Source organism: Strongyloides ratti (assembly GCF_001040885.1).
Source record: "Strongyloides ratti genome assembly S_ratti_ED321, chromosome : 1".
NCBI classification, from domain to species: domain Eukaryota; kingdom Metazoa; phylum Nematoda; class Chromadorea; order Rhabditida; family Strongyloididae; genus Strongyloides; species Strongyloides ratti.
In genome coordinates this window covers 8,972,393-9,000,263 of record NC_037307.1, presented here as the reverse complement: position 1 = coordinate 9,000,263, position 27,871 = coordinate 8,972,393, and the positions used below count along the sequence as shown (strand labels likewise).

At 20.4% G+C, this 27,871-nt stretch overlaps 8 protein-coding genes across 8 annotated transcripts; 4 read left to right on the top strand and 4 right to left on the bottom strand.

Annotated features, from left to right (window-relative positions):
* Positions 1–3,196: 3,196 nt before the first annotated feature.
* On the bottom strand, positions 3,197–4,234 carry SRAE_1000281100 (Serine/threonine-protein phosphatase 6 catalytic subunit; the record flags this gene model as incomplete). Its single annotated transcript, XM_024649931.1, has 1 exon — positions 3,197–4,234. One exon carries the CDS (start codon positions 4,232–4,234, stop codon positions 3,197–3,199), a length of 1,038 nt encoding a protein of 345 aa, XP_024503758.1.
* Positions 4,235–4,476: 242 nt separating this feature from the next.
* SRAE_1000281000 (GrpE protein homolog 2, mitochondrial) lies at positions 4,477–5,743 on the bottom strand (the record flags this gene model as incomplete). Its single annotated transcript, XM_024649929.1, has 5 exons — positions 4,477–4,908; positions 4,959–5,044; positions 5,117–5,212; positions 5,272–5,315; positions 5,718–5,743. 5 exons carry the CDS (start codon positions 5,741–5,743, stop codon positions 4,477–4,479), a joined length of 684 nt encoding a protein of 227 aa, XP_024503757.1.
* A 1,140-nt stretch (positions 5,744–6,883) lies between these two features.
* SRAE_1000280900 (Hypothetical protein) lies at positions 6,884–7,704 on the top strand (the record flags this gene model as incomplete). Its single annotated transcript, XM_024649928.1, has 2 exons — positions 6,884–7,006; positions 7,075–7,704. 2 exons carry the CDS (start codon positions 6,884–6,886, stop codon positions 7,702–7,704), a joined length of 753 nt encoding a protein of 250 aa, XP_024503756.1.
* Positions 7,705–10,143: 2,439 nt separating this feature from the next.
* On the top strand, positions 10,144–10,624 carry SRAE_1000280800 (Tetratricopeptide-like helical domain-containing protein; the record flags this gene model as incomplete). The annotated part of the gene is made up of 3 exons (XM_024649927.1): positions 10,144–10,372; positions 10,417–10,559; positions 10,610–10,624. 3 exons carry the CDS (start codon positions 10,144–10,146, stop codon positions 10,622–10,624), a joined length of 387 nt encoding a protein of 128 aa, XP_024503755.1.
* A 45-nt stretch (positions 10,625–10,669) lies between these two features.
* SRAE_1000280700 (Hypothetical protein) lies at positions 10,670–13,705 on the bottom strand (the record flags this gene model as incomplete). Its single annotated transcript, XM_024649926.1, has 1 exon — positions 10,670–13,705. The coding sequence occupies one exon, from the start codon at positions 13,703–13,705 to the stop codon at positions 10,670–10,672; it is 3,036 nt and encodes a 1,011-aa protein (XP_024503754.1).
* A 1,515-nt stretch (positions 13,706–15,220) lies between these two features.
* Positions 15,221–16,261, top strand: SRAE_1000280600 (Hypothetical protein; the record flags this gene model as incomplete). The annotated part of the gene is made up of 2 exons (XM_024649925.1): positions 15,221–15,241; positions 15,647–16,261. The coding sequence occupies 2 exons, from the start codon at positions 15,221–15,223 to the stop codon at positions 16,259–16,261; spliced, it is 636 nt and encodes a 211-aa protein (XP_024503753.1).
* A 1,418-nt stretch (positions 16,262–17,679) lies between these two features.
* SRAE_1000280500 (Protein RER1) lies at positions 17,680–18,365 on the bottom strand (the record flags this gene model as incomplete). The annotated part of the gene is made up of 3 exons (XM_024649924.1): positions 17,680–17,975; positions 18,020–18,227; positions 18,297–18,365. 3 exons carry the CDS (start codon positions 18,363–18,365, stop codon positions 17,680–17,682), a joined length of 573 nt encoding a protein of 190 aa, XP_024503752.1.
* A 4,769-nt stretch (positions 18,366–23,134) lies between these two features.
* SRAE_1000280400 (LD40707p) lies at positions 23,135–24,651 on the top strand (the record flags this gene model as incomplete). The annotated part of the gene is made up of 2 exons (XM_024649923.1): positions 23,135–23,804; positions 23,861–24,651. 2 exons carry the CDS (start codon positions 23,135–23,137, stop codon positions 24,649–24,651), a joined length of 1,461 nt encoding a protein of 486 aa, XP_024503751.1.
* Between the last annotated feature and the right edge of the window lie 3,220 nt (positions 24,652–27,871).

The following is a 27,871-nucleotide window of genomic DNA, read 5'->3' as shown; positions in this document are numbered from 1 at the left end:
TATACAAGAAAGTTGATTCTTCAACCATCAATATCAGATGTAATTTGGATAATTTAAAATCTTAATAATTAATAGATTTTAAAAATTTATATTTAATTAATATAAATAGTTAGGTAAATAGATATTATGTTAAGTTAATTATCAGAACCTGTAATATTTTGTTTATTTTATTTACTATCAGAATAGAAAAAAATATCCAAATTTTAAAGTTAATTTTTTTTTACAAGCATGTTTTTGTGATTTTTTTTTCTAATATTTTATAAGTAAAGTGTTTACCAAATCATTTAATCATTTTAAACTAATACCTGAATATTATAAAAATGGATAAAAAATATTAGAAAATTAAAGACAGGATTGACACAACGTGTAATATAGAAAATAAAAAATAATAAAAAAAGTAAAAATAGATGGTGGAATACTAAGATAAATTGTTGTATTTTAATAAATAAACATTAAACAAAAATATATTTTTTCAAAAAAATAAAAAAGAAAAAAGTAGAGCATCAAATGTTTCAGGGAATATATATTTTAATGATAACAAAAATGTATTGTAAAAAAAAATTTTAATATTTTAATCTTCTATTTTTTAAATAAAATCTAAACTATAACTTTTTTTATCTTCAATCTTTTGTATTACTTTTGTAATATTAGTAGTTTAACAAAAATGAGGTTTCTATACAAATATTTATATTGATACATTATTTTATTTCATATATAAAATATTTCTTATCATAAAGAAACTTTTTTTTTTGTATTTTTTACATTTATCTCATGACCGATAATAATAGCTATTATTCTACTTTATTGCTTTTAAACTAGATTTAAAAGTAATTAGAACAAAATATTAATTTTATTTTGTTGTTTTAAACTATTAATTCATTAATAATAGATATATATATACAAAGATAGTTATTTACATTATTAAACAATTTTTTTTTTACTACGTTAAACTACTTTATTTTAATGTATTAATTTAATTAATTGAAATCTAAAGTTAAATTCAAATTTTATAGATTAATAGTTTTTTCTTAAAATTAGAAATAATTAATTTATATATAGATAAATAAAAAAAAAATTAAATAATAAATAAAATAATAAACTATTAAAAAGAACTTTATTAAATACGATTAATTATTAAATCTCGAAATAGACATAAATCAACATTAATAAAAATTTTGTTTTCCAAATATTTTCAATAAATCAACCTAAATTTTTCGTGTAGTTTAACTATGTGAATATAATTATCAAATCACTAATAATATTATACCAAATATATCTTGTATAAAAATAAAAAATCTAGCTTGATATAAATATTATTATAGTTTTAGAGATTTATGACTAATACTTTATTCAAATATAATTTAAAATACCATTTCAATTCTACCATCAAAAAAGTAATCCTCATAAATGTTATCAAACTATTAAAAAAGATTATTAATATACACTTTTGTATTTTTATTTCTTTAAAAAGAAATAACAATAAAAATTACTATTTAGCATTGCTTTACATGTTACAAATTCCTTTATAAATGAGATAATTATAATATTAAAAAAAATTTCAAGGACAAAATCCAAAACGTATTCTAATTTTTACAATAAAAAAATTTTTTTATATCACTTTAATTAGTACTATAACATATAAATATAAATATATCCACTTTTTTTTTTGCCACATACATTATTCTTATTAATCAAACTTCTATTTTACAATCCCCCACTTAATATTTAATTTTCTTTTCTTTTTTTATTTATAGACAAGTTTTTATTTATCAAAATTTTATAATAACATTATTTTAATAATAGAATAATTTTCCTACAAAAAGTAGTTATAATCATTAAAAGATAATTAATATTATGGCATCAAAAAAAAAAAGATATATAATTATACAATTACTAGTCTATTAAAAATAAGAAAATTCTAATTAATCAAAAAAATTTCTTGACTAATTAATTTTATTATAATAATTATTTGCCAATTTTTCTCTTTGTTAAAAAGTATCATTTTTTTGTGTTATTTTCAGGATACCATAAATTTTGTCTATTCCTTTTTTATTAAATTGTCTTCAATTCTGGTTATTAAGAAGTTAGCTTACAATGATTTTTATTTAAAGTTAATATTTCATGAGATTTCTTTTACTTTAATAATATCTTTTTTTAAAAGTTTATTTCTTTTTTGAAATTTTTTTTTTATTTTTAAAATATTTTCTTTAATAGTAAAGTTATTTGATCATTGTTATTGAATTTTACAAAATTTTGCCTACCAACTAATTTTCATTAATTATTCCATTAAAACGTACAATTTGTATAATACATAAAATATAATATTACAATCAAGAGTAAATCATTATTGGGGTTATTATATTATTAAAAATATAATAATTTCCAAAAATTTTAATCATAGGTGTTTTCTATTAATAATTATAAACTATACTTATTGTTTATTTAACAAAAAAATATATATATTCATAGTTTCAAATGATTATTTTATAAATTTTTTATTATGATCTATATTTGATGCACCTCCCGATAAAATAACATCCGTCTTTTTAGATAATAACAAGTCTCTTCATAATATACAATTTATATATATATATATATATTTTTTGTTTTATTTAATTACCCTTCTTGCAATAACTATTAATAATACACATTATTAATTCTTTCAATGAAATATTTCTAAGTCAAATACTTATATAATTGTAAAAAAAAAGAACAAAGGAAAATTTTAAATAAAATATAAAAAATATTTTAAAATAATATTATCATAAGTTAGTTATTATTAGAAATAAAGATTTATAATTGTTGTGATTATATAAATTAAAATAGATAGTGATAGTGTTGATAAAAAAAATATAATTTTTTTTTGTATAAATTAATTTTTGACAGGTTACAGCAAAAAATAAATATCATTAAAATGTTTGCTGTCTTTTTTATTTAAAATCATATTATTAAATACTTTTTAAAAAAAAACTTATTTTGTTCATATTATTTAAAAAAAAAATGAATATTAATTTATTTTATCTTAAAAAAAAATTAACATATTATGATTTTTTACAATTTAAAAATTTTTTCCTTTATTAGTATTGTATATAGTATTTTAGTTCAATAGGAAGACCCTTGTGAACCATCCTATATATAGATAACATAAAGTGATAAATAAAAAAAATAAGGAAGTGAAAATATTATAAGTATGAGATTACAAAAAATAAGGAGCTACAAATTTTTCAGGAACAACTCTAAGTTCATTTTCAACAGCGTCAAAGTACATAACATCTAAATCATTAGTTGTATTTACTTGTAAAATACTTGCTTTATTTCCACATCTATAACAATAATTTGGAGCTGACCACACCGTACATAATTGATCATTAAAATATAATTTGAAACCTTCATTCACCAGTTGATGAGATCTGCATATTAATGTGACATCATTGTTAAAACAAAATCTATCTACAACTTTTTCACCAAATAACCATCCTGCACCACGAGGACTAAAACTATAATCATTATGTAAATCTTCCTCCGGATCTGACCATAATAAATCACATAATGGTCCATTCATTGGAACATCCTCATTACGATTAATTGTAAGTAATTGATCAATATACTGAACTTCTGGTGACAAACCACCATGAATACAAAATATATCATCTTCAATTAATGCTCCAATTGGAAGAAGATTAAAAACATCAACACAATGTCTCCATACATAAGAATTTCCATACTTTCTTTGACATTCATCATAAAATCCATATTGTTGAGAAATTCTTGATGATTCATGATTACCTCGTAAAAGAATAATATTATCAGGATATCTTGCAAAGTATAATAAAAGCAATGTTAATGTTTCTAGTGAATAATATCCTCTATCAACATAATCTCCCAAAAAAATATATTTCTCATCTTTTACATGTCCACCTGTCTCAAATAATCTAATTAAGTCATAAAATTGTCCATGTATATCACCACATATTGTTGCTGGTGATGATAATGTTAATATATTTGGAAGGCGTTCTAGACGTGTTACAACAAGATTACATAAAGATTTCATATCTTCCTCAATTAAATATTTACATTCTTCTACTTTTTCAATCCATTTATCAAGATCTACATTTCCTATGGAAGTAACTTTTGCCATTGGAACTTTATCAATTCCCTTATTTTCTGATGAAACCTCTCCTACATTATTTGAAGATTCTTGGCTTACAACTTCCTGAGCCATTTCTTTGGACATTACAAATCTAAAAGATTTTATATATTTTAATTTAACAATTAAAGTTAAAAAATATAAAAATGTGAATAACATAAAATTATATAAAAAAAGTAGTATAAACACTGAGTTATTAATTCAATATAAAAAAAAAACTAATTTTAAAGAATTATCTAAATAACAACAAATATATAATATTTTCTATCCAAAAAATTTAGACGCAACTCAACAAATTAATAGGTTAAACAAAGAAGCAAACTATTATTTTAATCAGATTTTACAACACCAACTTGAGCTGGACGAATAGGGCGACCATGAAGATAGTAACCAATTTTGGCTACATGAGCAATATGTTCTGCTGGAACAGTTGCTTGTTCTTTTGGTACTTGAAAAACAGCTTCATGTAAATTTGGATCAAATTTCTGACCTTCTGGATTAACTGGCACTAATCCATGTTTATTGAATGTCTTCAATAAAACTTCTTTAGTCATTACAACACCGTCATACAAATCCTTTAACTTTTTATCATTTTTAATTTCTTCTTTAGGTACAGCATCAATAGCTAAATTTAAAATATCTGCAACTTCTAATAAGTCTTTACAAAATCCTTGAATTGCAAAAACTTTTGCATCATCAACTAATCTTATACCACGCTTTCTTACATTTTCTGTCTCTGCAACACTTCTTAAATATTTATTCTAAATATTTTTTATAAAATTATTCAAAATTAATAACATTAAATACATACCTTCAAATCTGAAACCTCATTCATAAGAGTATCATATTCTTCTCCAATAGTTTTTAAAGCACTTTCTGGAGCTTTCAACTCTTCACCTTCTTTAATAGCTAGAGTATTTTTTACATGTTCTAAATACTTATCAAAAGGTAATCTCTTATCATCTTTACATTTAATAGAGAATTTTAATTCTTTCGTTGCTTCACTACCATTATCTTCATTTGGTGATGTTGAAAATAAATTTACCGAACTGTGTAATCTAACTACTTTAGTGGTACTACCAATAAATTTAGATAATTTGACAATTTTCGATACTCCTTGACACCCACAACGATACATATTTTACAATTGATTTTATAATTTATATTTCTAAAAATAAATTTTTACATTAATTATAAGATAAAAAACAATTTTAAAAAATTCTTAACAGAAATTAATTTATATTAGTATTAAAATTAAGTTTATCAATTTGTTTATTTTTTTAAATTAACATCAAAAAAGGGAACCGTTTATGAAATATTTTGTCTTTCAAAATTGGTATTCTATATCTAAAAGGCGGAAAGTCACGCTTTTCCAATTTCTGGGTAGAAACAAATTTTTAAATTTTTTCTTTTTCTAATTATGTAGCTTTATTTAAAAACTTTTTTAAATCATAGTAAAATAATAACTATTAATTAAATTTTTAATCATGTTACTTTTAATAAATTATCTTAAATAAATTTAAAATATATTTTATACTACTTCATTTTTTATCAAAATTATCAACATTACCTTGCAGTCAACGAATTTTTTGACATAACTTCAATTTTTTTTCTTATTTTCTTTTTGAAAACTTTTAGTTCATCAAAATTTTCACCTCTCTAGTTTCTATATTCTAAAATTGAATTCATTTAAAATACATTAAAGGTTGAAAATTTATCAAATATAGAATTTTTCTTCTCTATCAATATATAGATATGAAAAATATTAAGGCTATATATAATATTTCTTGAAGGATAATCTTGAAAAATTATATTAACATTCTTACAATTTGAAAAGAATAAATATAATGTAAACCTAAAATTTTTGTTATAATAACATGAAGATTTTAAATTTTTCTTCATTTATAATTACGTAGAAAAATTTGTTTATACATTTTAAAATAAAATATTCAATGTATATTTAAATTATTAATAATATATTTTTTATTTTCAAAAAAGTAAGCATAAACTTTCTAAAAGTTTTAGATTCAAAAATATATTTTACTATAAAGACTGAAAGTAAAAGAAATAATGGATTCACTTTTAGTAAAAATTTTAAGATTACTTATATATATATATATCACATATAGAAGATTTTTTCAAAATGTAGTAATATTTAAATTTTTTTAAAAGACAAACTTTATTTAATTATAACGGAAAATGTTGTGATAACGTTCAAAAATATTATTTTATAAATTTCTAATCAATGATTAAGTAAACAAACGTTGATTTTTTAATTGCTTGCAATATATAGTTCAATTGTGTAAAGATGTTTACATCAAATAATAAATTTAAATTTGTACTTGATTTAAAATAATATGCAAACATAAACATATAATTTTTTTTAAAATGTTTTTATGTTAGTTTAATCTAATTAAAAATAATATATGTAAATAACTAGTTATAAAAATAAAAAAAAAATATATTTATCAAACAATTATTTATAAATTTTAAAGAAAAAGTTATACAAAATAATACTGTTTATATTAGGTATGATATAACCAAGACTTCACGACATTTCCACGTCATTTTCTCACAACGAATCGCCATTAGAATAATGTTGTGCTTGTAAACAAAATAGCATTTAAAATTCAAGACTATTTAGAACTTTTAAATCATATTATATTGCTAGTTACGGGTACAGTTGGTTAAAACAATTATAATTTCTCTTTCAATTTATTTACATAATCATAAATAATGTCTGATCCATATAATGTAGTCGATTCACTTATTAAAGACTATCTCCATTTTCGTGGCTTTACAGCATCTTTAAAGACTTTTGAAACTGATTCAAATACATCAAAAGATAAAAAATTTAAAGTATGTTTTTTTTTATTATTTTAAAACAAAAATAATATTTTCAATATCAATTTTTTAAATTTTTCTAGGTAGACGCTATAGTAGAAGACATAGTATCATGTATCGAAAAATATGATATCATTTCACTTCGTGGAATATGGGAGTACCTAAATATTCGTGTCTTTACATCACTATCATCAGAACAAATAACAATAGCAAGACAGTTAGAAAATGATATTTATAGATTATATCTGGTGAATACAATTCAAAACAGAAAACAATCAAAAGCAGTTGAATTTTTTGAAAAAAATATGGACTTTTTAAGAAATAATAGTCAGTGGAATGAATGGTTTTCATTACCATACATAGGAAATCCTACTGAATCTGAGATTTTTAAAAAATATTTTACTAAACAATGGCATGAAATTTTACTTGTTTCTTTACATAATTTTTTATCAATATCATTTTCTAAGGTAAAAGGCCCAACTTTACTTGAATGTGTCAATGAAATGATTAAAAATGATTCACCAGATGATTATGTATCATATCCAGGAGATAAAGTTGAGTTTTCAAGAAGTCGTGTTGCATCCTTTCATTCTTTTGATGAATTAATGGATGATTTTGCTATTATTGCACAGGCTTCTAATGTTGATAGAAATAAACCTAATAAAGGTGTTCTTATATCAATGTTAAAAAATATTGCTGGTAGCAGGAGTTAAATTGTATTATTTCTACCGAATGAAACAAAAGCATTCTATTTAAATGGTGTTATTTTAAATTATGTATACAAATATGTATAGATAAATAGTGGTTCATGAATATATTTTTTTACTATTCATTTATAGTACGACACCTTCTTTTGTATTATTTTTATCATTTAAATGTCAAATTTTTCATTATTTATTCAGATTTCTACTCATTGCATTTGCAGTAGATTTTTAATTTTTGCAAGTAAATTTTTGTTTTTGAAAAAAAGTAATTAATTAAATAAAAAATAAAATACAATGAATAAATCTTTCAATAAGAATATGTTTTTTTAAATATCTCGAAAAAATATTTGTTTTGTTCAATATTTTTGAATATCAAACTAGATAGTTTATTGATAAGAGATAACATTCATAAAAATAGAAGTAATTGGAATCAAATACCAGAAAATTGCTGAAAAGACAATGGATAATATCATATTAAGATTTCATGAGAAAAACTAAAAATTTTTTAAATAATATCAACTACAATATTTCAAATGGTATATGACGTAAATTATACAAATATTTCATTTAAAAAATAAAATTTGAAACCTTTGAAATCACAAAATAAGAAACCTTTTTGTACTCAGACAATTGGAAATGATAAAAGATCATTTTTAAAAGAAATTATTCAAATTTCTACTATGATAATTAATTTTTTTTTATTTACATATAAGATATTTCTAAACTTCAATATTTTTTTTTGCATTTTTATAATTACTTTAAAAATATGGTTTACTGTTGAAACTCGAGCATCGTGTTTTTGAAACCCTTCTCTATTTACCTGTGGAATCAGTTTATAACTATATTTATTTCAGAAAAAAAAAACTTTTTCTCTTTTCAGTTACTTTTTTAAAATTTTCTTGTCAGGAATAAAATTTAAGATTCAAATTTTTTTTCAAAAAGATCAATTTTACTATTGATATGATTATTATTTATATTACTGAAAACTTAATATATTGTTTTTTTTATGGCTTTCAAAATTTTGAAAAAAAAGATTTCTTATATTGTAATTTTAATCGTTTTAAATTTTATTTTTTTAATAGAAAAATTTGTTTATAATTCTTTTAAGAAATCTTTAAATGTTGTTTTTTAAAACTTTTTTGATTCCGATTATATTTAGTTTCACAAATGTTACTAATTTAGTTAACATATATCTCATTTTTGTGATATTTTTTTGTTCTAATGAAATTTTAAAAAGTTATATTTCTAACTGTTGTACTAGTTTATTTTATTTTGATTTTTTAAATTACTATTATAAAGAAATTTCATTAAAATTTTTTTTTGAGATTAACTGAAAAACATATTCTTAGATTAACATTTGAAATAGTGACGAAATGATATAGCAAAATTAATTAATTACGTCTTACAACGAACACAATTTGGTATTATTAATATAATATTATGAGTATATTGCAAAATCAGTGTCCCCTATCTATATGTAAATAAAGTTTTTTCTAAAAACTTTTATAATAATTTGACATTTGAAAAACGATGGTGAAACTTTTTCATAAGTTTTGAAAACATAAAAAAAATTTTTTACATGCGTTTGTTATTCAAATTTCCTCCTATTCTTATTGTGAAAATTTATTTATGGTGATTATGTTTTACAAAAAATGAGAAGAATACTATAATTAATATATTAAAAAAAAGGAAATTTATCTACAAAAACTATAAATATATTACAAATAGAAATTAGCAAAAATTTGAATATATTATTAAAAAAATTGACATTGAAACTATGTGAATAATACAAGAGTAATAGTCCTATTAAAATCAAATTGTACCCAAACGTTTTTTCTTATTAGTACTAAAAATATATTTTTAATAAAATGATAAGACATTCACGGACCACCCTGTATATAAATATGTATCAAAATATAATCTAAAAGAATTATCTTATATTTTGAATTTTAAAATACATATTACAAAATATGTGTTTACTTCTATACAAGTCATGTGAAATATTCTGATGGCACCAATCTAGAATAACATCCTACAGCGAAGAATTGGTTATACGTTATTTGAATCTGGTTACCTAAGGAGACAATTATGAATTAATGTACCTTTTAGTTTATTGTTGTTATCTATGTAATTTTTTTTAACAAAAACTCAACTTTTATAATATTTTAGAAAAAATTTTATTGATATTTTTCTATTTATAATTTAATAATTTATAGTTTAAATACTAATTTATCTTTTTGCTACTTTTTATTGAATAAGTTATTTTTGATTTTTTAATCACAATAGCACTTTAAGATGATGACTTCATTTTTAAATATTTTTATTATTTTTCCTTCAATAACGTTTAACAAATCGATTTGATAAGATAATTAAACTTAAAATCTTCTTTTTTGTGTATTATTTTTAATATTTATATTTTAAAATAAAATTTTATTAAAATTTTAGGTAATGGTATTGGATTTCCTTACCAGACTTCAAGACTTTACAGAAGTTCTTATGTCTGATCCCCATATTTTGATGGATAGGAGATTAAAATTTTTTAGAGATTTTCTTGTTGCTATGGGGGCTGATGAGACGTTTCTTTTAACTACAACAGGAGAACAGGAAGAATTAGATAGAAGTGAACTTTTTGATGCACTTGAAGCTTGTAGTTATGGTAATTTTTTTCTCCGACAAGGTAATTTTTTTTTAAATTTAACAATTGAATAATTACTTTTTTAGGAAAATATACAGATGCAATAGATGCATTTACTAATGCTTCACAATTAGCAAGTAATGTTAGATATTTTGATGAGGCAAAACTAAGTGCCTATCAACAAATGACTTCAGAGTACGTTCCATCATCAGTTGAGGACATCAGTAATGTAAGTTTTTTTATTTTTATCATTAAACTATATATCTGTCGTAAAAAAAGAAAAAATGGAAATAATACTTTTTTTTATTACAAATTCTATCAATATTTTATATTTATTACTTAGGATGTAGGTGTTTTCTTTTTTCTACATAATTTTTTACCATTCTTTGCTCTTGGAGGTTTTTCTGGTATAGGTATGCCTAGTAATTGTTTGCATGATATTCTAAAAGGATTACAGCTAATTGGTTTATTTGTACTACTTTTAACATCTTCTTTAATTTGTAGTACTTTATCTATTTTATTATTAGCTATTTTAATCTCATCATCAGAGATAGATTTTGTTCCATTAGTCTTATCAATGATTACATGTTTTTTAGAATCTTTAACTGATTTTTCTATCATATTATCATCTAAGTTTGACTTTTTACTTTTTTTTACTTTTATTTCTTTATTGGTTTGTTTTACTTCTTCATTTTTCGTAGATTCGTCTTCATCAATTTTTTTATAACAACTTTTTCTAAATTTACATCTTGTTTTCATATCATATTCATCCAATGGTATATAAATTTCTTCTTCTATTTCAGTTAAATTTGGAGGAATTTTTGTTTCGTAACAACTTTTCCTGTACTTACAAAAAATTTTAAAATTTTCCTCATCATCTGGAATTTCTGTTTTTAAAGTAGGTTCAAAAATTTTTGTTTCATAAGTTATTACTGGAATTTCTCCGTTTTCATAACAACTTTTTCTATATTTACAAGCTATTTTTTTGTTTTCAAGTTCCATATTAACTATAAGATTGTCAGTATTAAGTTTAATAGGCGAAGTTTCAAAAACATGATGAGTTATATTTGGAATTTCTCCTGTCTCATAGCATGATTTTCTGTAATGACATTTTATTTTTTTAGCTTCTTCTTCAGGATCAAAATTATGTTCTATGTGTTCTTTTGGTAGTTTTTCTTGGATTTTGAAATACGATACATAGTCAATATTTTGAATGACTTTTGCTATGTCGTAAGCGTAATTTATATATTTGTCAAAATCCATATTTTTATACCATTCTTTTTTATCATTTTTCTTTTCTTGGCTTTCAGAAATTTCTGGTTCTTTTTTTTGTTTTATTTTTTTAGGTTTCTTAGATTCATCTGTCTGACTGGTTTCATGGGTATTTGTTTTTTCAGTAACTTTTTTTTCCTTAGAATTTTCAACATTTGTTGGAGATTCTTTTACATTTTTGATTTCTTCTACATTTTCATTAACAATCTTTCCTTCTTTTTTGTTTTTAGTTTTTTTGGTTTTCTTTGAAGTTTCCTTAGATTTGGAAGGTTCTACATTATCAGACTCTTTTTCGTTTACTTCATCTACTTTAGTTTTCTTTAATGCTTCTTTAAGTTCAGAAGCTTCTACACTAATAGATTCCTTATCAATTGTTTGATCTTTTTTATTCTTTTTAGATTTTTTTCCTTTAGGTTGTTTATCATCTACTGTATTCTCTTTTTTAGAATCCTTTTTTTTACTTAATGGTTTTATTTCATCAGAAATTATTTCTGCAGGAACCTCTTGAGTATTAATTTTTTTAATCTTTTTTTGCTTCTTCTCTTTATTCTTAACATCTTTTTGAACTTCAACTATTTCTTCTTCTACATTTATAGTTTCTTTATCTTCTATAACTTCTTTTTCTTCTTTGGTTTCTTCTTCAATATTTGTATCTTTGACTTTTTCAATATCATTATTCTCAATATTTTCATCTTTTTCCAATTTAGCCTCTTTAGCATAACAGCTTTTTCTAAATTTGCAATAGACTTTAAAGTCATCTTCATTTAATGGAACTACTTTTTCTTTTACTTCTGGTACATTAGTTGAAAATTGAGGTATTATACCACTTTCATAGCAACTTTTCCTATATTTACATGCTAATTTTTTATTTTCTTCATTGTGATTAATAATAGGATCTATTGTTACTTCTATGTTAGCTGGAGGTGAAAATATTTTATCAGATATGATTGGTTTTATTCCTGTTTTATAGCATGATTTTCTATATAAACATCTTAACTTTTTGTCTTCATCATTAAGATCATCAAATGGTATTTCTTCTTTAACTATATTAAAGTTGACATCAAAATTTAACTTTTCTTCTATCCAATTCCAATATTTTTGAATTGTTTCTTCAATTGATTCTGATTTATCAGTTTCAAAGGGTACGATTCCTGTTTCATAACAACTTTTTCTGTATTTACAATTTTGTTTTTTTTTATTTATTTCTTCATTTTCTTCAAGATACTTTTCAAAGGCATAATTAGGATTTTCTTCTAATTTTTCTACTTTAGAAGCTATTTTTTTTTGAGCATTTCTAAGTGTCTTTGCTGCAATATTTTTTAAAGTTTTTTTGTTTTTCTTTGTAGCTTTTATAACTTGTTTGCCACCTTTTGTAAATAATCCTATTTTCTTGTCGTCATCATTATCCTCTAAAAATATTTTTTGTTCTTTTGGTATACCAGCATTATCATAGCAACTCTTTCGATATTTACAAATTAATTTTAATTGATCTACAGTTAACGGTATTATTTCTGATGATTCTTTTTGTATTGGATCTTTATAAAAAATATTTAAATTTAATTCTCCTGTAGTATAACATGACTTTCTATATTTACATTCATGTTTTTTTTGATCTGATCTTAGTTTAGACATATCAATTACAACTTTACTTCCAATAACTTTTCTATGACGATGTCTTCTAACTTTTTTTTTATTTGCATAGTTATGTCTTCTAATTAATTTTAACTTTTCTACATCTGCATGAATGATATTTTTTACAGGAGTTTCTAAATTTTTATTGTTATTATTTATTTCATGAGCATATGTTGCCCCTAGTATATTAAAACTCCAACTTTTAGTATTTAATGATTCTTTGTATTTCAAATCATTATTAACTATAGGTTTTAAATAATCTAGAAGGGGAAATTTTTTATATTCAAAGTTATTGCAAAAAAATATTCTATTAATTATATCAATTTTTATATAACCTTTTCCCCAACAAATTGTTGTATGTGCTAATATTGCACTAAGCTGTTTGGTTTCATCACCAATCTCGATAACTCCTACACCTCCATCTATTTGATAAATCAATTGAGAAAAAAAAGCAATTTCATCTAATGACATCTCATCGATTCCTTTCCATGATGTAATAATACTAATATTTAAAGGATAATTTGGAATAATTTCAATATTATCACTATTAAATATATTTTCACTACTTTTGCCATCAATCAACTTTCTATTAGTAAAGATTGAAAAAAGTTTGTAAATTGATGGTTCTTAAAATTTTTAAGATAAAAAAGTTAAAATATATATTTTAAATAATTTACCTTTAACTAATGGAACATTAAGTTGGGAAATAAGTGATTTTTTAATTAAGTTATATTTTGAATTTCCAACAATGACAATTGTTTCCTCTTTTTTTTCTATAATTTGTTGTTTTTTTTTTATCAATAAATATATATTTTTATTTTAACTTACTTTTTTCATAAGAATAGATTATTGAAATGAAAATTAGTAAAATAAAGAGTTTGAAAATTCTTATCGACAACATTGTTCCTCATTTATAGTAGAAATATGTTTTAGAAAAATATATTTAATCGTTGGAACAATATATTATTATGTAGAGAAACAGACAATTTTCCGTGAAATTTTAAGATATTTATATTGAAAACATAAAAAAAGTATAATTATCACAAGAAAGATGAATAGTTTATAAATCTAAAAAAAATTTTAAGTACAAGATATAATTAAAAAAGGTGTACAAAATAGTTGAGAAATTGTAAAGTAAATATAATTTCTATTAATATTAAAAATTATGTGGAAAATTTTTATAAAATTACCTACACACAAATATCAGGTTATATAAATTAATATATTTAATAAATAAAACTTAATTAAACTTACCAAGGAGATTAATGTATAATTTACAAAAAAAAAAGAAAAATTTACACTTCTTTCTACTAAATTTATGGAGAAAGATAAGTATATAAAAATTACAATTTTTAACTTTCTTGAAGTTTCCTTTATTTTTACGTAAAATATTTATGAAAAGTTGATATGAGATAATGTAAGTCTCGAAGTATGACCAACTAACACATTTATAATATTCTTTTTCACTTTCGAAGTTAACTTTTCCTTCCCTTAGTATTCTAAAAAAAAAATTATCTCTTCTTTTTCTTTCGTTATATATTATTATTATTATTATTGAGAAATAAAAGATATTTCTTCGTATGATAGATAAAATGAAAAATTCAAGAATGAGATGTTATTGTGTATTTAAAAAATCTTAAATGTGTGTTTTATATTGATATGTATAATAAATCTAATATATATTTTATCTTCCCTCTACCTCCTTTGTGTAACTTTTTGTCAAATAGTTAACAACTCAATAATATGTTGTATTTTGGCATTACAAAGAATATAGATCAATAGATAAAAAAAATAGTTAGTTTTTTTTTATCAGCTTACAATGTTAATTATAGGCGATGTTCTGATACAACGATATATTATGTTTTTCTAATATAAAAACTATTAAAATTTAAATTGTAAATATTTTTAAGTAAAATATTAAGTATCTATATAGTGATATGTAAAGTCAGAAATAAAAATTTATAAATATGATTTTACCTATCTTAAATGTTTAAAATATTTCAAAATGTAAGGTAAAAATGTATTGAATTTCAATCAAATAAACATGTAATATCTTATATCTTCAAAATTTTTAAAATAATTTTTATTTCAAATGTAAATTATTAATCTACCAGATTATTATAGTAATTTTATATACTATCATTAAAATATATTAAAAAGAAGTTGTAATTTTATTTTGCTAATAATTTTCTTCTTAATGTTATTAATTGAACAAAACTTATGTTTCAAATAATAATAAATATTGCCAGTTAAATAATAAAAACACAAAGTAATTAAAATAAATTTATTACCTTTTAATTTCGTTCAAATGTCATCATTAAACCATATTTATTATAATAAAATAATTGTTTTGATTTCCTTTATTACAAATTGATTTCAAAACATAAAACATCTATTATCAGTTTTTTTTAGATTGTTGATGAAATACCTTTGGAAGATAATATATCTAAAAATTTAAATTTTACTACAGAAAATTCCTTATTTAGAGATTCTAATAAGGTTGAAAATAAAATTAATAGAAACAATGTGAATCAAAACCCTGTATATAATTCACCAAATTCAATATTTGAAAACTGCAAAAAGAATAATGAGGATTTAGATGCTGATGATTTTGAAGATTATCCTATGGAAACTGTAAATAATCAAATATATCCAACAGATACAAGAAATCAATATTTCCAAGTTGTACCCTCATCAATTATGAGTACTTCGAATCAAAAATACGTCAAATTTAATACTGAAAATGTTAACAGAAAACGCTCAAATCCTTCTAAACGTCCTTCCAATATCCACCAACCTCAATCACCAACTTCTTTATCAAGATTAACCTCAGCAAAACCATATTATAGACAGCCAGTGTTACCACAAACAGTGGTATCAAAATCTACAAGATATAATAATTCCAGCTTTAATAATGATGGATTCCAAATTTGTGCCTCAAATGTAAAACAAAATCAAAATTTTGATTTGGAGAAAGAATTAAAAGAAATTGATGAAATGAATGATGCTATTGATAAGTTATTTTAAAAAATAATTGATGGAATTCTTTTTTATTAATTATCATGTTATTTTTTTTTAATTTCTTCATACAAATTATTATTACCTTTATTCTACTACTCTATGTATCACATTGACAATTAATTTTCTAAATGTTAACTTTTTTAAAAATATAAATAAAAAGCAAAGAAGCAATATATAACTAAATCTTTTTTTTTTAAGTTAAATTTTAATGAAAGTTGGTTTACACAATACATCATTATTGTGTAATAAATTACCATTAAATTAAAAAAAAATGTCGAGAATAATGAATAAATTTAGAAAACTTTTTAACTTTGATTATAACTCATCTAAAAAATAGTTATAAAATCAAAAAGTTTTTTAAAGTAAACTTTTTATCAGTCTTATGATGGGGTATACCTTCAAAACTTTTTTATATTCTTGACTGTTTTTGAGATATAAAAAATGATAATAGTAGATTATGCGGATAAAGTTATGATATATGTTATTTTCAAGAATCGTTAGAAATTTGAAAAATATTTTAACGTAGACTATATACTTAAAAAGTTAATAGAAGTCTAGCGCATCAAGTTGTATGTTCATATACACTTCTTGCTCTAAGTTATGAGTACATTCTTCAAATTTTTTAAGCCACATTTATAAACATATCTTGTCTTCAAGATGTCATATGAAGATGAAATTATGTTTAATAAGTTTCTCACATGTATTTTATCTAAAATCATTTTTTTTAAATATTCTCCATTTTTGCACATTTTTAAAATTGTTCATAACGCTATAACTTTAGAGATTTATATGCTTATGATTATATTCAAAATTTATAAATTTTCAAGAGCTATCAGATTGAGTATACTTTTATTGTTAAGTTCTAAAAAAAATTGTTTTAATTTGTATTAAAAATTTCAAAATAGGAACATATTATTTCTAAAGCATAAATTTGTACATATGTTGCTTTATGCAGTCTTTTTTTTATTTTATATCATTTGGTAGAATCATATATACATGTGTCTGTTAAAATTAATATAATTTTTTTAATTAAACTATTAAAACTAACTTTTCAACATAATTTTTAACACTTTTTTGAATTTTGGAAACAAAATAATTTTTATGAAAAATAGAGAAATTATAAATTCTTATCATTGATATTTATTAAAAAAATATTTTTAGCATTATAAAATTTTATATATTTCTACTTTATTTTTAAAATTTAACATTTTATCAAGTTATGATAATAAAATAAATTATTTAATCATATTACTTTTACATATGAATAATTCTTTTTTTAAATATATTATGCTACTTAAAAAAATATGATGATTTACATAAAAATTACAAGTTTATTAAACTATCCTTTTAGCCATGAAAAACAATATAATAATTATACAATGAAATAATATATTTAATTGTTAAAAAAAATTTTTGTGTTCGTTCTATTGAAGAATATTACCACCTTCTGCAGTATGTCTTGGTTTTCCAAAATTAAATGGTATATATTTATACTTGATCATATGCATAATTTGTCTTTTCATAGTTAATACAGTCAACATAATAAAATATGCTACGAGAATTGGCCAAAAAACGGGAATGTCAAAGAATTCAAAAAATGTACATCCTATTGCAATCATTGTTGCTCTCATAAAAGATATCCAAAATTTAAATTCAGGTAATCGACGCATAAATGGACGAAATTCATCACTATTTTTATTTGGTAAAGCTGGTCCATCATCTTAAAAATAAATAAATAGTAATAATATTAACTATAAAACAAACCTTCGTCATCAAGATCAAGTGCGGGATCAATTTGTGGTGTAAGAAAGGCCAAAAACATAGCTAAATAATGGATAAACAAAGCATAACAAACTATGTAAAATCCTTGAACCGTGAGAATCCTATATACAAAGATAAATAATAACAAAAAGGCAACTATCCATCTTGGGAAATGATGTGGCGTAGCCCGATCTAAATAATACTGATACTTCTGAAATTAAAAAAAAATTATTAAATTGTTTATATTGTAAAAAAAATTAATCTATAATTAATTTCTTACCATCCCCAAGCTATGAGTTAGTTTTTCAAAAAAACTTGGTTGATCTCGAATATCATCTTCAAATTGCATTTTTTAAATTATTAAAATCAACCTCAAACAAATCTAAAAATAAAAAAAATTGGATTATTTAAAAAGTTCAAGATATCTTATTATAGTAATATTGCGTGTAACTGGCAGTACAAATTGAAATATACAGAGAGTATAACGTCATTCCTTAAAATGGTATATAGTCTACCAACTTTTTATAACAAATATCTGTTTAAGATTAAACAGCAAAACTAAAATGAAAAAAATGCAATTAAACATTCTTTTTTTTTACTTAATTCTACTTTATTTTAATTCTAAAAAAAATAAAAAAAATGAAAGGTTAAGAATATTTAATATTAATAAAAAAAATTCAGTTTTGTTATTGCAATTATATATACTAAATAATTGTAACTCGGAAATAAATTTTTTTTCATTGATGACTATTTAAATTTTAAAGATTGTAAATTTTTAAAAAAAATTACCATTACACATTAATTGCAATTAATTAATCACATTCTGTTAATGTTTTTCCATGAGATTGGTTAATTGAGGTTTTTTATTTTTAATAGTCTTACCCTAGTTAGTCTTAGTTACTTTAAAAACAAGAAAATGACTGTAGAAACCTTTATATATTTTTTTTAAATTTGTTTTTAAAATATTTAAATTTAATTTTTATAGTAAATGTAATGATTAGAAAAAAAAAGAAATAGGAAAAAAAAGGACTATGAAAAAAAAATTACTTGAAATATTAATCATTCGAAATATTATTATTTTTAACAATGATATAATGATAATAAAATTTATTATAAAGTGCCTTGTGTATATCTATTTATAACTTATTATCTCCTAACTTGACAATGTTTGTATGTTTTTTAATGATGACTTAAACTTCTAAATGTCTTCTGGGAATTTGTAAATTTCATTTATCTATGAAAGCGATCTTGTTTTCTTTTTTTTTTAATATAACTATTTATTTTATAAATTAAGTAGGAATTCAATCTAATAAGATAGGCAAGTCATGGAAGTTTATATCTATGAAATTAAATAATATGATGTCTATATTATTATATATTTTTTTCATATTTTTTATGAATATTTTTTTCAAATAAATGATATAAAAAATTGAAATAAGCATATTAAAAAAGTGATACACAACTTTTGCAATGAACTTTCTAAAGTTTTTTTATTTTTTATATAACATATGCATTTTTTTAATAAATTTTTAAATATCTTTGTGAAAGTTTAAACTTAAAAAATAACTAGATAACTAATAGAATATATAAAATAATATTTAAAATTCAAGAAAAAATATTTTTAATTTTTAATTCTATCAATCAAAAAATTTTAATTATATTTTTTTGTTATTACTTTATCATTAAATAATAACTTTAAAAATTAAATAATTAGATACATTTATTTTTTTAAATTTCATCGTTATCAACATGACATTGTTCTATATTTTATAACATTCCTTTCCATCGAAATTTTATTTTATCTCCTCCTATTTTCTTTATATACCCAAATTTGTATTACTATCAAATTAAACTATACATGCATTATTAATGTTCATTTTTATTTAAAATATATTTAACAATCAAATTTTTAATGTTTAACATTTTTTTTAATATTTATACTAGTAATATTTTTCTATCATGAGGAAAATAAAAAAAAAATTGTTTTCAATAATTTTTTTTTTTGTGTTTTCGACTAGGTAAAAAAAGGTAATATATATTGATAGATAGAAACAATGATAAAAGAAGACATATTTCAAAATAACAAGTTATTGAATTTCCTCTTTATTAACAAAAGATTCTCTTTATATTATCATTAGAATCTTCTTCTTTCTTAAAAATCTCTTGTCAATGAAATGACATCCTACATAAAGACAATAGCAAAATATTATTTTAAACAAAATTTTTAACATTTTCTTCTAATTATTTTATATATACATTAACTTCAAATATTTCTTTTATTATGTTGATATGCAATTTGTCACAAACTTTTCATTTGTTAGCTATTAAAAGTTTATTTTTTTTTCATTCTTATTTTCTATATATTTTTTTTACTCAAATAATGCTCACTTTTTTTTCTGTTATTTTAAAAATATTTCTTGTTATTTGTCTTCCCTTTTTTAAATTGACTATTTAATATTAAAATAATTTACACCAATAAAATAAGTTTTTTTTAATATTTATTATCTTATTGTATATTTATGTATGTACTTTATTTGATTGTAAAAAAATATTATAAATGTTTTCTATTTAACATTAAAAATGTTTTTATCTTTTTTTATATAAAGTTTATGAGTAAAAAAAAGTTGTTGAAAATATATTTACATTTAATCTTTGTATCTTGTTATTTTATTTGATAGTGTTTATTGTAATAACTAAATAATTAATAAATATTTAATTAGAATAAAAATTTTTAATTTTAAAAATATATTAGAAAAAACAGTATATAATTCAATAATTTTATAAGTTATTCTTTTTTAATTTTAATCTTTTATCAAAAATATCTTACGACGAAATGTGCCAAAATATAGTTTATTGTCATATAAACTTTCACTTTCACGTGTTTCTCCTAATTAATATATTACATATATACTGACACAAATAACCAAAAAGAAAAGGAGATATATATATATAAAGATCTGCCATTATAAGATTGTTAGTTTTATTAAGTATCTTAAGTACCTTCTTCATCAATTTTTTTTTTCTAAGCATCTGTTTTATTTGAAATAAAGCTTTATTATAATAAAATATAATTCATCAAATGTTTTACTTTCTTATAAATGACTAATCAACTTTTTATTTCTACAATAAGTTCAATCATTTTTATAATAGTCTTCTAAAATTTCATTTTTTTTTTTTAAATTTAATTTTATTATAATACAAAACTATATAAAATGTTTTTAAAACAACCTCGACCTTCATCTATATGTTAGTTATATTATTATACATAGATGATGGAGTAAGAATTTTAAAAAGAAACAACCTTGAATTTTTATAACAAACTTTCTATTTTTTTTTTTCTTTTTTTTTTCTAAATTTTCCAGTAAATTTCTTTTTTCACATAAGACAGGGTAACAATTTATTTAATTGATTTGAACAGGTTTTATTTACATCATTTATTAATAGACTTTCTATTTTTATTATTTTTTTTTAATACCATTTTATTTTAATTATTTTCTTAAAAAAAGTGATGAATCCTTCTAATCATTTATTTTAAAATTTTATATAATAAACATTAAAATACTACAAAATTTATTTTTTTTTTATTTTGATGGAGTAAAAATAATTTGATATTAAAATAAACTTTGTTAAAAACTTATTTTTAATAATTTATTTAAGAATGTAATAAACTATGTTAAAATCTATTTAATAACCTTCTTTTTACTAAGCATCTTATAAAAGTAGATAGATAGCTATATATATATATATATATTTGTATATATTTGAATAATTTTAAATTTTGTCTACATCTATTCTTTATTATTAAACATTTATATATACAATATATCTCTATTGTCATTGTTAATTTTATTGTCCCTATAGAGAAGTTATATTTGTGGTACTTTTTGACAATACTTTTCTCTTTTACATTTCTTTTCATTAAACTTTTTATAATTGAATATTTCCATAAAACTTAACAACATTTTTACTAAAAATTTTTCTTTTCTATAAATACTTTTATAAATATTATAGGATTCTAAAAATTAAATAGTTATTAAAAAGATTTTATCTCTTATTTTTGATATGTGTATAATATATTTCAATGATAATATTAACGTAAATATAATATATAATACATTTTTATTTACAATCATTTCATATACTTCTATAATTATCCACAAACAATTATTAAAGTATTTCTAATATCTTCTAACTTTACCACTTATCATTCTTTTTTTTTATCTATATTTATTTTAAATATATATTTATCATCATTTTATAATTAATCATTTTTTCTTCTTATATGAGGATAATTAACAGAATTACTATTGTATCTTTTTTTTTTTCAATAAATATCTATCTATATAATGTTAATATTGACCATGAAAATATGTTACCTTCTGTTTCATTTAAATAACCCATTTTAATAGTCATATATAATATAAGTTATAAATTTGTAACATGTAAAGTATTTAAATTATATTTATTAATTTTATAATAAAAATTTTTTTTTAATTTTATTTTAAATAATATTAAAATTATTATTATAAATAAAAAAAATTAACAAAATATTTTATTAAAAAGTTATTTTAACTAAATAAAATATTTTTTTTAATCATTTCACCACACTATTTTTTTCGCTACGCACTAATTCTTTACAAGAAAAATAAAATTTTTTTTTCCAAAAACAAATTGATATTATTAAAAATTTATTTATTTTTAATTTTTATAACATTAAAAAATTTTTTATAAAAATAAATTGTAATTATTTATTAAATAATATGTTTCAATAAATTATTTTATTATACAAATTTCTAAAATATAAGTTTTTTTTTATAGTTAATTTCTTTTCTTTTACTATATAACTTTATTTTTAAATTACTAATTATAATGATATACTTTAATGTTTTACTTTATTTTTATTATTTCGTTCTTAAAACAAATGATTAATCATATTTTTTACAACTTTCTTCATCTTATCTTTATTCATTGATTTTTAGTGATAATTTTTTTTACCATTTACTCTATTACTAATATAAATCTCTCTTTTTTTTCAGATATTATTAAGATAAAATATATTTCTTAACTAAGTATTAACTTTTTTTCTTTTTACTAATATTCCTATTTCTTTCTATTGCCATGTATAAGAAAAAATATCTTGACTTAATATTTTTCCTAATTATATCATTTATTTCTTTTAATATTTTTTTATCAATAAATGCCAATCCTTATTCTGTTAGTGGATATAATGGAAATACACAAAATATAAATGTTGCCATTAATACACTTTCAAATTCTCGTAAACGTAGAGATATTGAAAAAGGAATAGATGATAATGATAATGAAAGTGGTGATTTTGATCAAAATAGTTGGAATATACCTTCAGATGTTGAGGTTCATGATGATAATGGTACTGATCATCTTTATTATGAAATGAAAATATACTCAAATAATGAGACTATTTTTAAAAAATATTATATTGATGTTGAGGAAATGTTAAAAGAACCTGGTACAGAGGGTAGTATTGATCATCCACAATTAGTTAATTCATATCGTAAAGCTGTTGGTATTCATTTAAATAATACTTATCGGTTTTATGGACATACACTTCAACAAGTAACTATTGCAACAGGTGGTTTTTGTTATGTTGGTGATCAGGTACATTCATGGTTAGCTGCTACACAATATATTGCACCATTAATGGCAAATTTTGGTACAGAAAATATGGATTCATCAATTTTATATGCTGATGATGGTAAAAAACTTGTTGTTGAATGGAGAAATGTTTTTGTTAGAGATCATGTTGAAGGTTTGTTTGATATATATTAATATTTTATAAATTATAATAATTATTTATTATTACAGCTGGACCATTTATTTTTCAAATGTCATTATATGCTAATGGTGATATAGTTTTTGTTTATGATAAAATACCACTTAATCCACAAAATATTACTGAAGAAAATCATCCAAGAAAGATTGGTATTAGTGATGCATATACATCAGAGGAACCTTTTGGTTCAATACTTGGATCACCAAGAAGATCAAATTCTACAAAAAGAGTTATTTATGAATATCATAAAATTTCTGTTCCATTAGAACAAATTACAAATAAAACTGTTGTTTATATTATGGCTAAACCAAATTGTATACAGATAGAAAATTGTGAAGAATGTTACTCATCAAATCTTCAACATTTTGAATGTTCTTGGTGTAATGATGAAACTACTAATACAGGTTTTTGTTCTGATCAAAATGGTTTACATAGAAGAAGGCAAGATTGGATACAAAATCATTGTCATGAAAAAAAACTTGATAATATTGAATATTGTAAAAATATTAACTCAACAACTACAACAACTGTTAAAACAGTTACTGAAAATGATGAATCTAAAAAAAGTAATACTACTAATGATTCTAAAAATACCAATAAAGATAGTGTAGTTAGTGATAATATTGATGGAACTAAAAATGGAAGACATTTTTCTTATTTATTAGCCATATTTGTACTTCTTATAATATTTGTTGCTTGTTGGGTTGCTTATGCTTACTATAATCCATCAACACCATCAGGTCAATTTCTTATCAAATATCGTTTCTCCCAGTGGCGTATTCCAACAAGTCATGTCCGTTATAGTGCATCCCTTCATACATAAAGTTAACTTTATAATTTAAAATATAATACCATAAAAATAACCAAGAAATCGAGAAGTACATATATTTTTTAACAACCAAGGAATCAAACCACTCAACAATTTATTATTAAAAAAAAAAAAGAATATTAAAAAAAAAACTTTTTAGTGTCTTATTAACTCTAAGACTCATTCGGGTGCTATACTTTTATAGCAAAGTTTGTAGTAACAAAAAAAAACCTCTTTCTACAAAGCAAAAAAGGCTTGTCACCAGGAGACAATTATTATTTAATAATCCTAATTATCTTTATCCTGGTTATTTTACCTTTTTGTTAAAAAAACTAATAAAATATTATACAAATAAAAACTCTTTATCTTTTTTTTTTCTCTTAAATGTCTTTTTTAATATTATTTTAATAACCAAAATAATAAATTTTAATAAAAAATGAAAAATAAATTTTAATTTAAATGGTTCAGAAGTAGTTTATATTTGGAGGAAATACATTTGATTTATCTATTTTGAAAATTTATTAATATTTTTTTTATGAATATTTTTAATGGTAAAATAAAATATTTTATCTTTATTTCTTTTGAAAATGATAATGTGAATTATATTTTAAAAAAAAAAAAAGTCAATTATTAGAACATTAAAAATTTATTATATACAATTATTAATCAAAATAGTTACTTTAACTTTTTAAAACTTAAGCTAAAGTTTAAATTTTTAACATCTACCTTCATATACTTTTCTTATATAAGCTAAATTTTAATATATATATATGTTTTTTTTTTTACATAAAAAAAATATATTATATCATCAAAAGACGACATCTCTAATAAATGTTAATCTTTGAATAATGATAATGTGCATGTCTATATTATATTGTTTGTTTAAAAGTAATTTAAAACAACATTACCTTTGATAAATGTTATGTTAAAAGGTTTTTTTTTTTGTTCCATCATTATCTCTTCCAAAAGCCAAGAAGATACATTTTTGATTTGTAAAAAAGCCAATCAAGTAACATTTTTATTTTATTTATTATACTACATTTAATATATATTGGTTTATTTAAAAATAAAAAATCACTTTTTAAATTATTTATTTATCAAATTTTAAATTTGTATAGCCTATTTTTAATGGTTATAATTTTAAAAATAACAAATTTATTTATTTATTTATTTTTTTGTAAAATATTTTTAAAACTATTTGGTTAAAACTATTTATTTTTAGTACTTTTATTGCATGAATACTCTTTTTTTTTATCACATTTTAATCATGTAAAAATATAAAGGACAAAAATTAATCAAAAATAAGTTATATTTTTCTTTTATTATATTCTAAAGTTATCCTTCCATCGGAAAGGATCATCCTCCTTCTTATTATTTTTTATCAAAATAAAATATATGAGTAGTATTAAAAAATATAAATCAAATTTTGTGGTTAAAATATCATAATTTCATAAATATGTTTTTAATAAAGTATTACTTGTTATGTAATAGTTTAAAATTAAAAAATAATAATATTACTTATTGTATAACAGGTTTTGTTACATAAACAATTTAACATTTGACATTTTTTTTTTTCATTTTTCACATGAAGCTTTCTTAGTATATTTTTACCAAACAAATATTAGTCATCTAATTTTATATTATTTAATAAATGACTCCAAATATATCTCTTATCAATTTACCTTATTATAACTAAAAAGTTATGTTTAGATTATGATATCTATAATTGAATTTCCCAGTTTGTATTTTATTTAAACTGATATTATTAAATTCAGGTATCTATTTTTCTTATAAATAATAATAAAAATAAACAAATAATATTTATTTTATTATAATAAATAAAACTTATAAAAAGATAAACTTTCTATCTTATTTTTGTGATTATTTAAATTTTTATACCTTATCTATATTGACCTTCTATTTTAATCTCCATCTTTGTGTATGCCATTATATACATAATTTATATTTTTTCTAGTTATTACCTCCTTTCATTTTATAGAAACAAATAAAAATGATAATAAAAAAAAATAGAGAAAGATAGGAAATTTTTTATCAAATCTATATCTCATTCTTTGAAACATTATCATTAAAAGACTTTTACAATTAATTTTTTTTATTACTATTTGCTATAATCTACCGTACTTAGAAAGTTAAATAAAAAAAAAAAACTTTATTAAAAAAATAATTCAAAAAAAAAAAAGCTATTTTTAAAATAAATACTCTTATTCACTAAATATATATATATTTATATATTTTCTTTATTTTAAAATTTCTAAATTAGAAGAATAATTTATATAAAGTTATATGTAGTTATATTTATATAAATATATATTTTTACATATCTTTATTCTTCAAATATACTACAAAGAGTGGAATAACAAAATCTATGTTGGTAAGTTAAAAATTGTAGTGGTGTTAATCAAATCATTCTTAGTAAAAATCTATCTTCTTAACACCAATGACACTATAATATACTTATAAGAGAAAAAGATTAAAAAAAATCCGTTTAAAAATTTTATTTTTATACTTCTTATTTTTTTATATTTCTTATTTATTTTTTTTTTGTTGATATCCTCCTACAATATATTTTAAGGGAACACATTATACATAATTCTTTTTACTTTTTATTTTGATGCTTTAAAATTGTGTGATTTTCATTGATAAGAATAATAGGTAGCCATGAAATTTTTCATTAAATAAATAAGTCATGCTCCTAAATAATCATATATTTTTTTAATTAACATTAAACATCAATAATTATGGTTACTACAAGACATAATGATATCTTCATATTTATCATCAAAAACATATGATTTTGATTAAATTATACTCATTTAAAAATATAGTAAAAGGTGATATGTTTTTAATTATGTCATAAAATCACGTCATGATTAATTATTTATCTCATTATAACATTATAAAAAAAAAAAAACATTGTTATAATATCTTTCATTTTTTTTTTGTCGCTTTCTATTTTTAACTAACAAAACTTTTCATCAAAAGCATTAGAAGGCAAAATTTTTTCGATCCATCTTTTTTATATCTTTTTTAAACATCATTAAAAAAAAAACTACATTTATAATAACTTAACATATATTTTAAAAAACTTCCTTCCGTACCTCTTCTTTTTTTTTAATATATAATATAATTTAACATATATCTGTTAAAAATGTTTATTTCATTTTCTCCATATATTTTTATCATTCTTAAAAATAGATAAAACTTTTAATGTTTT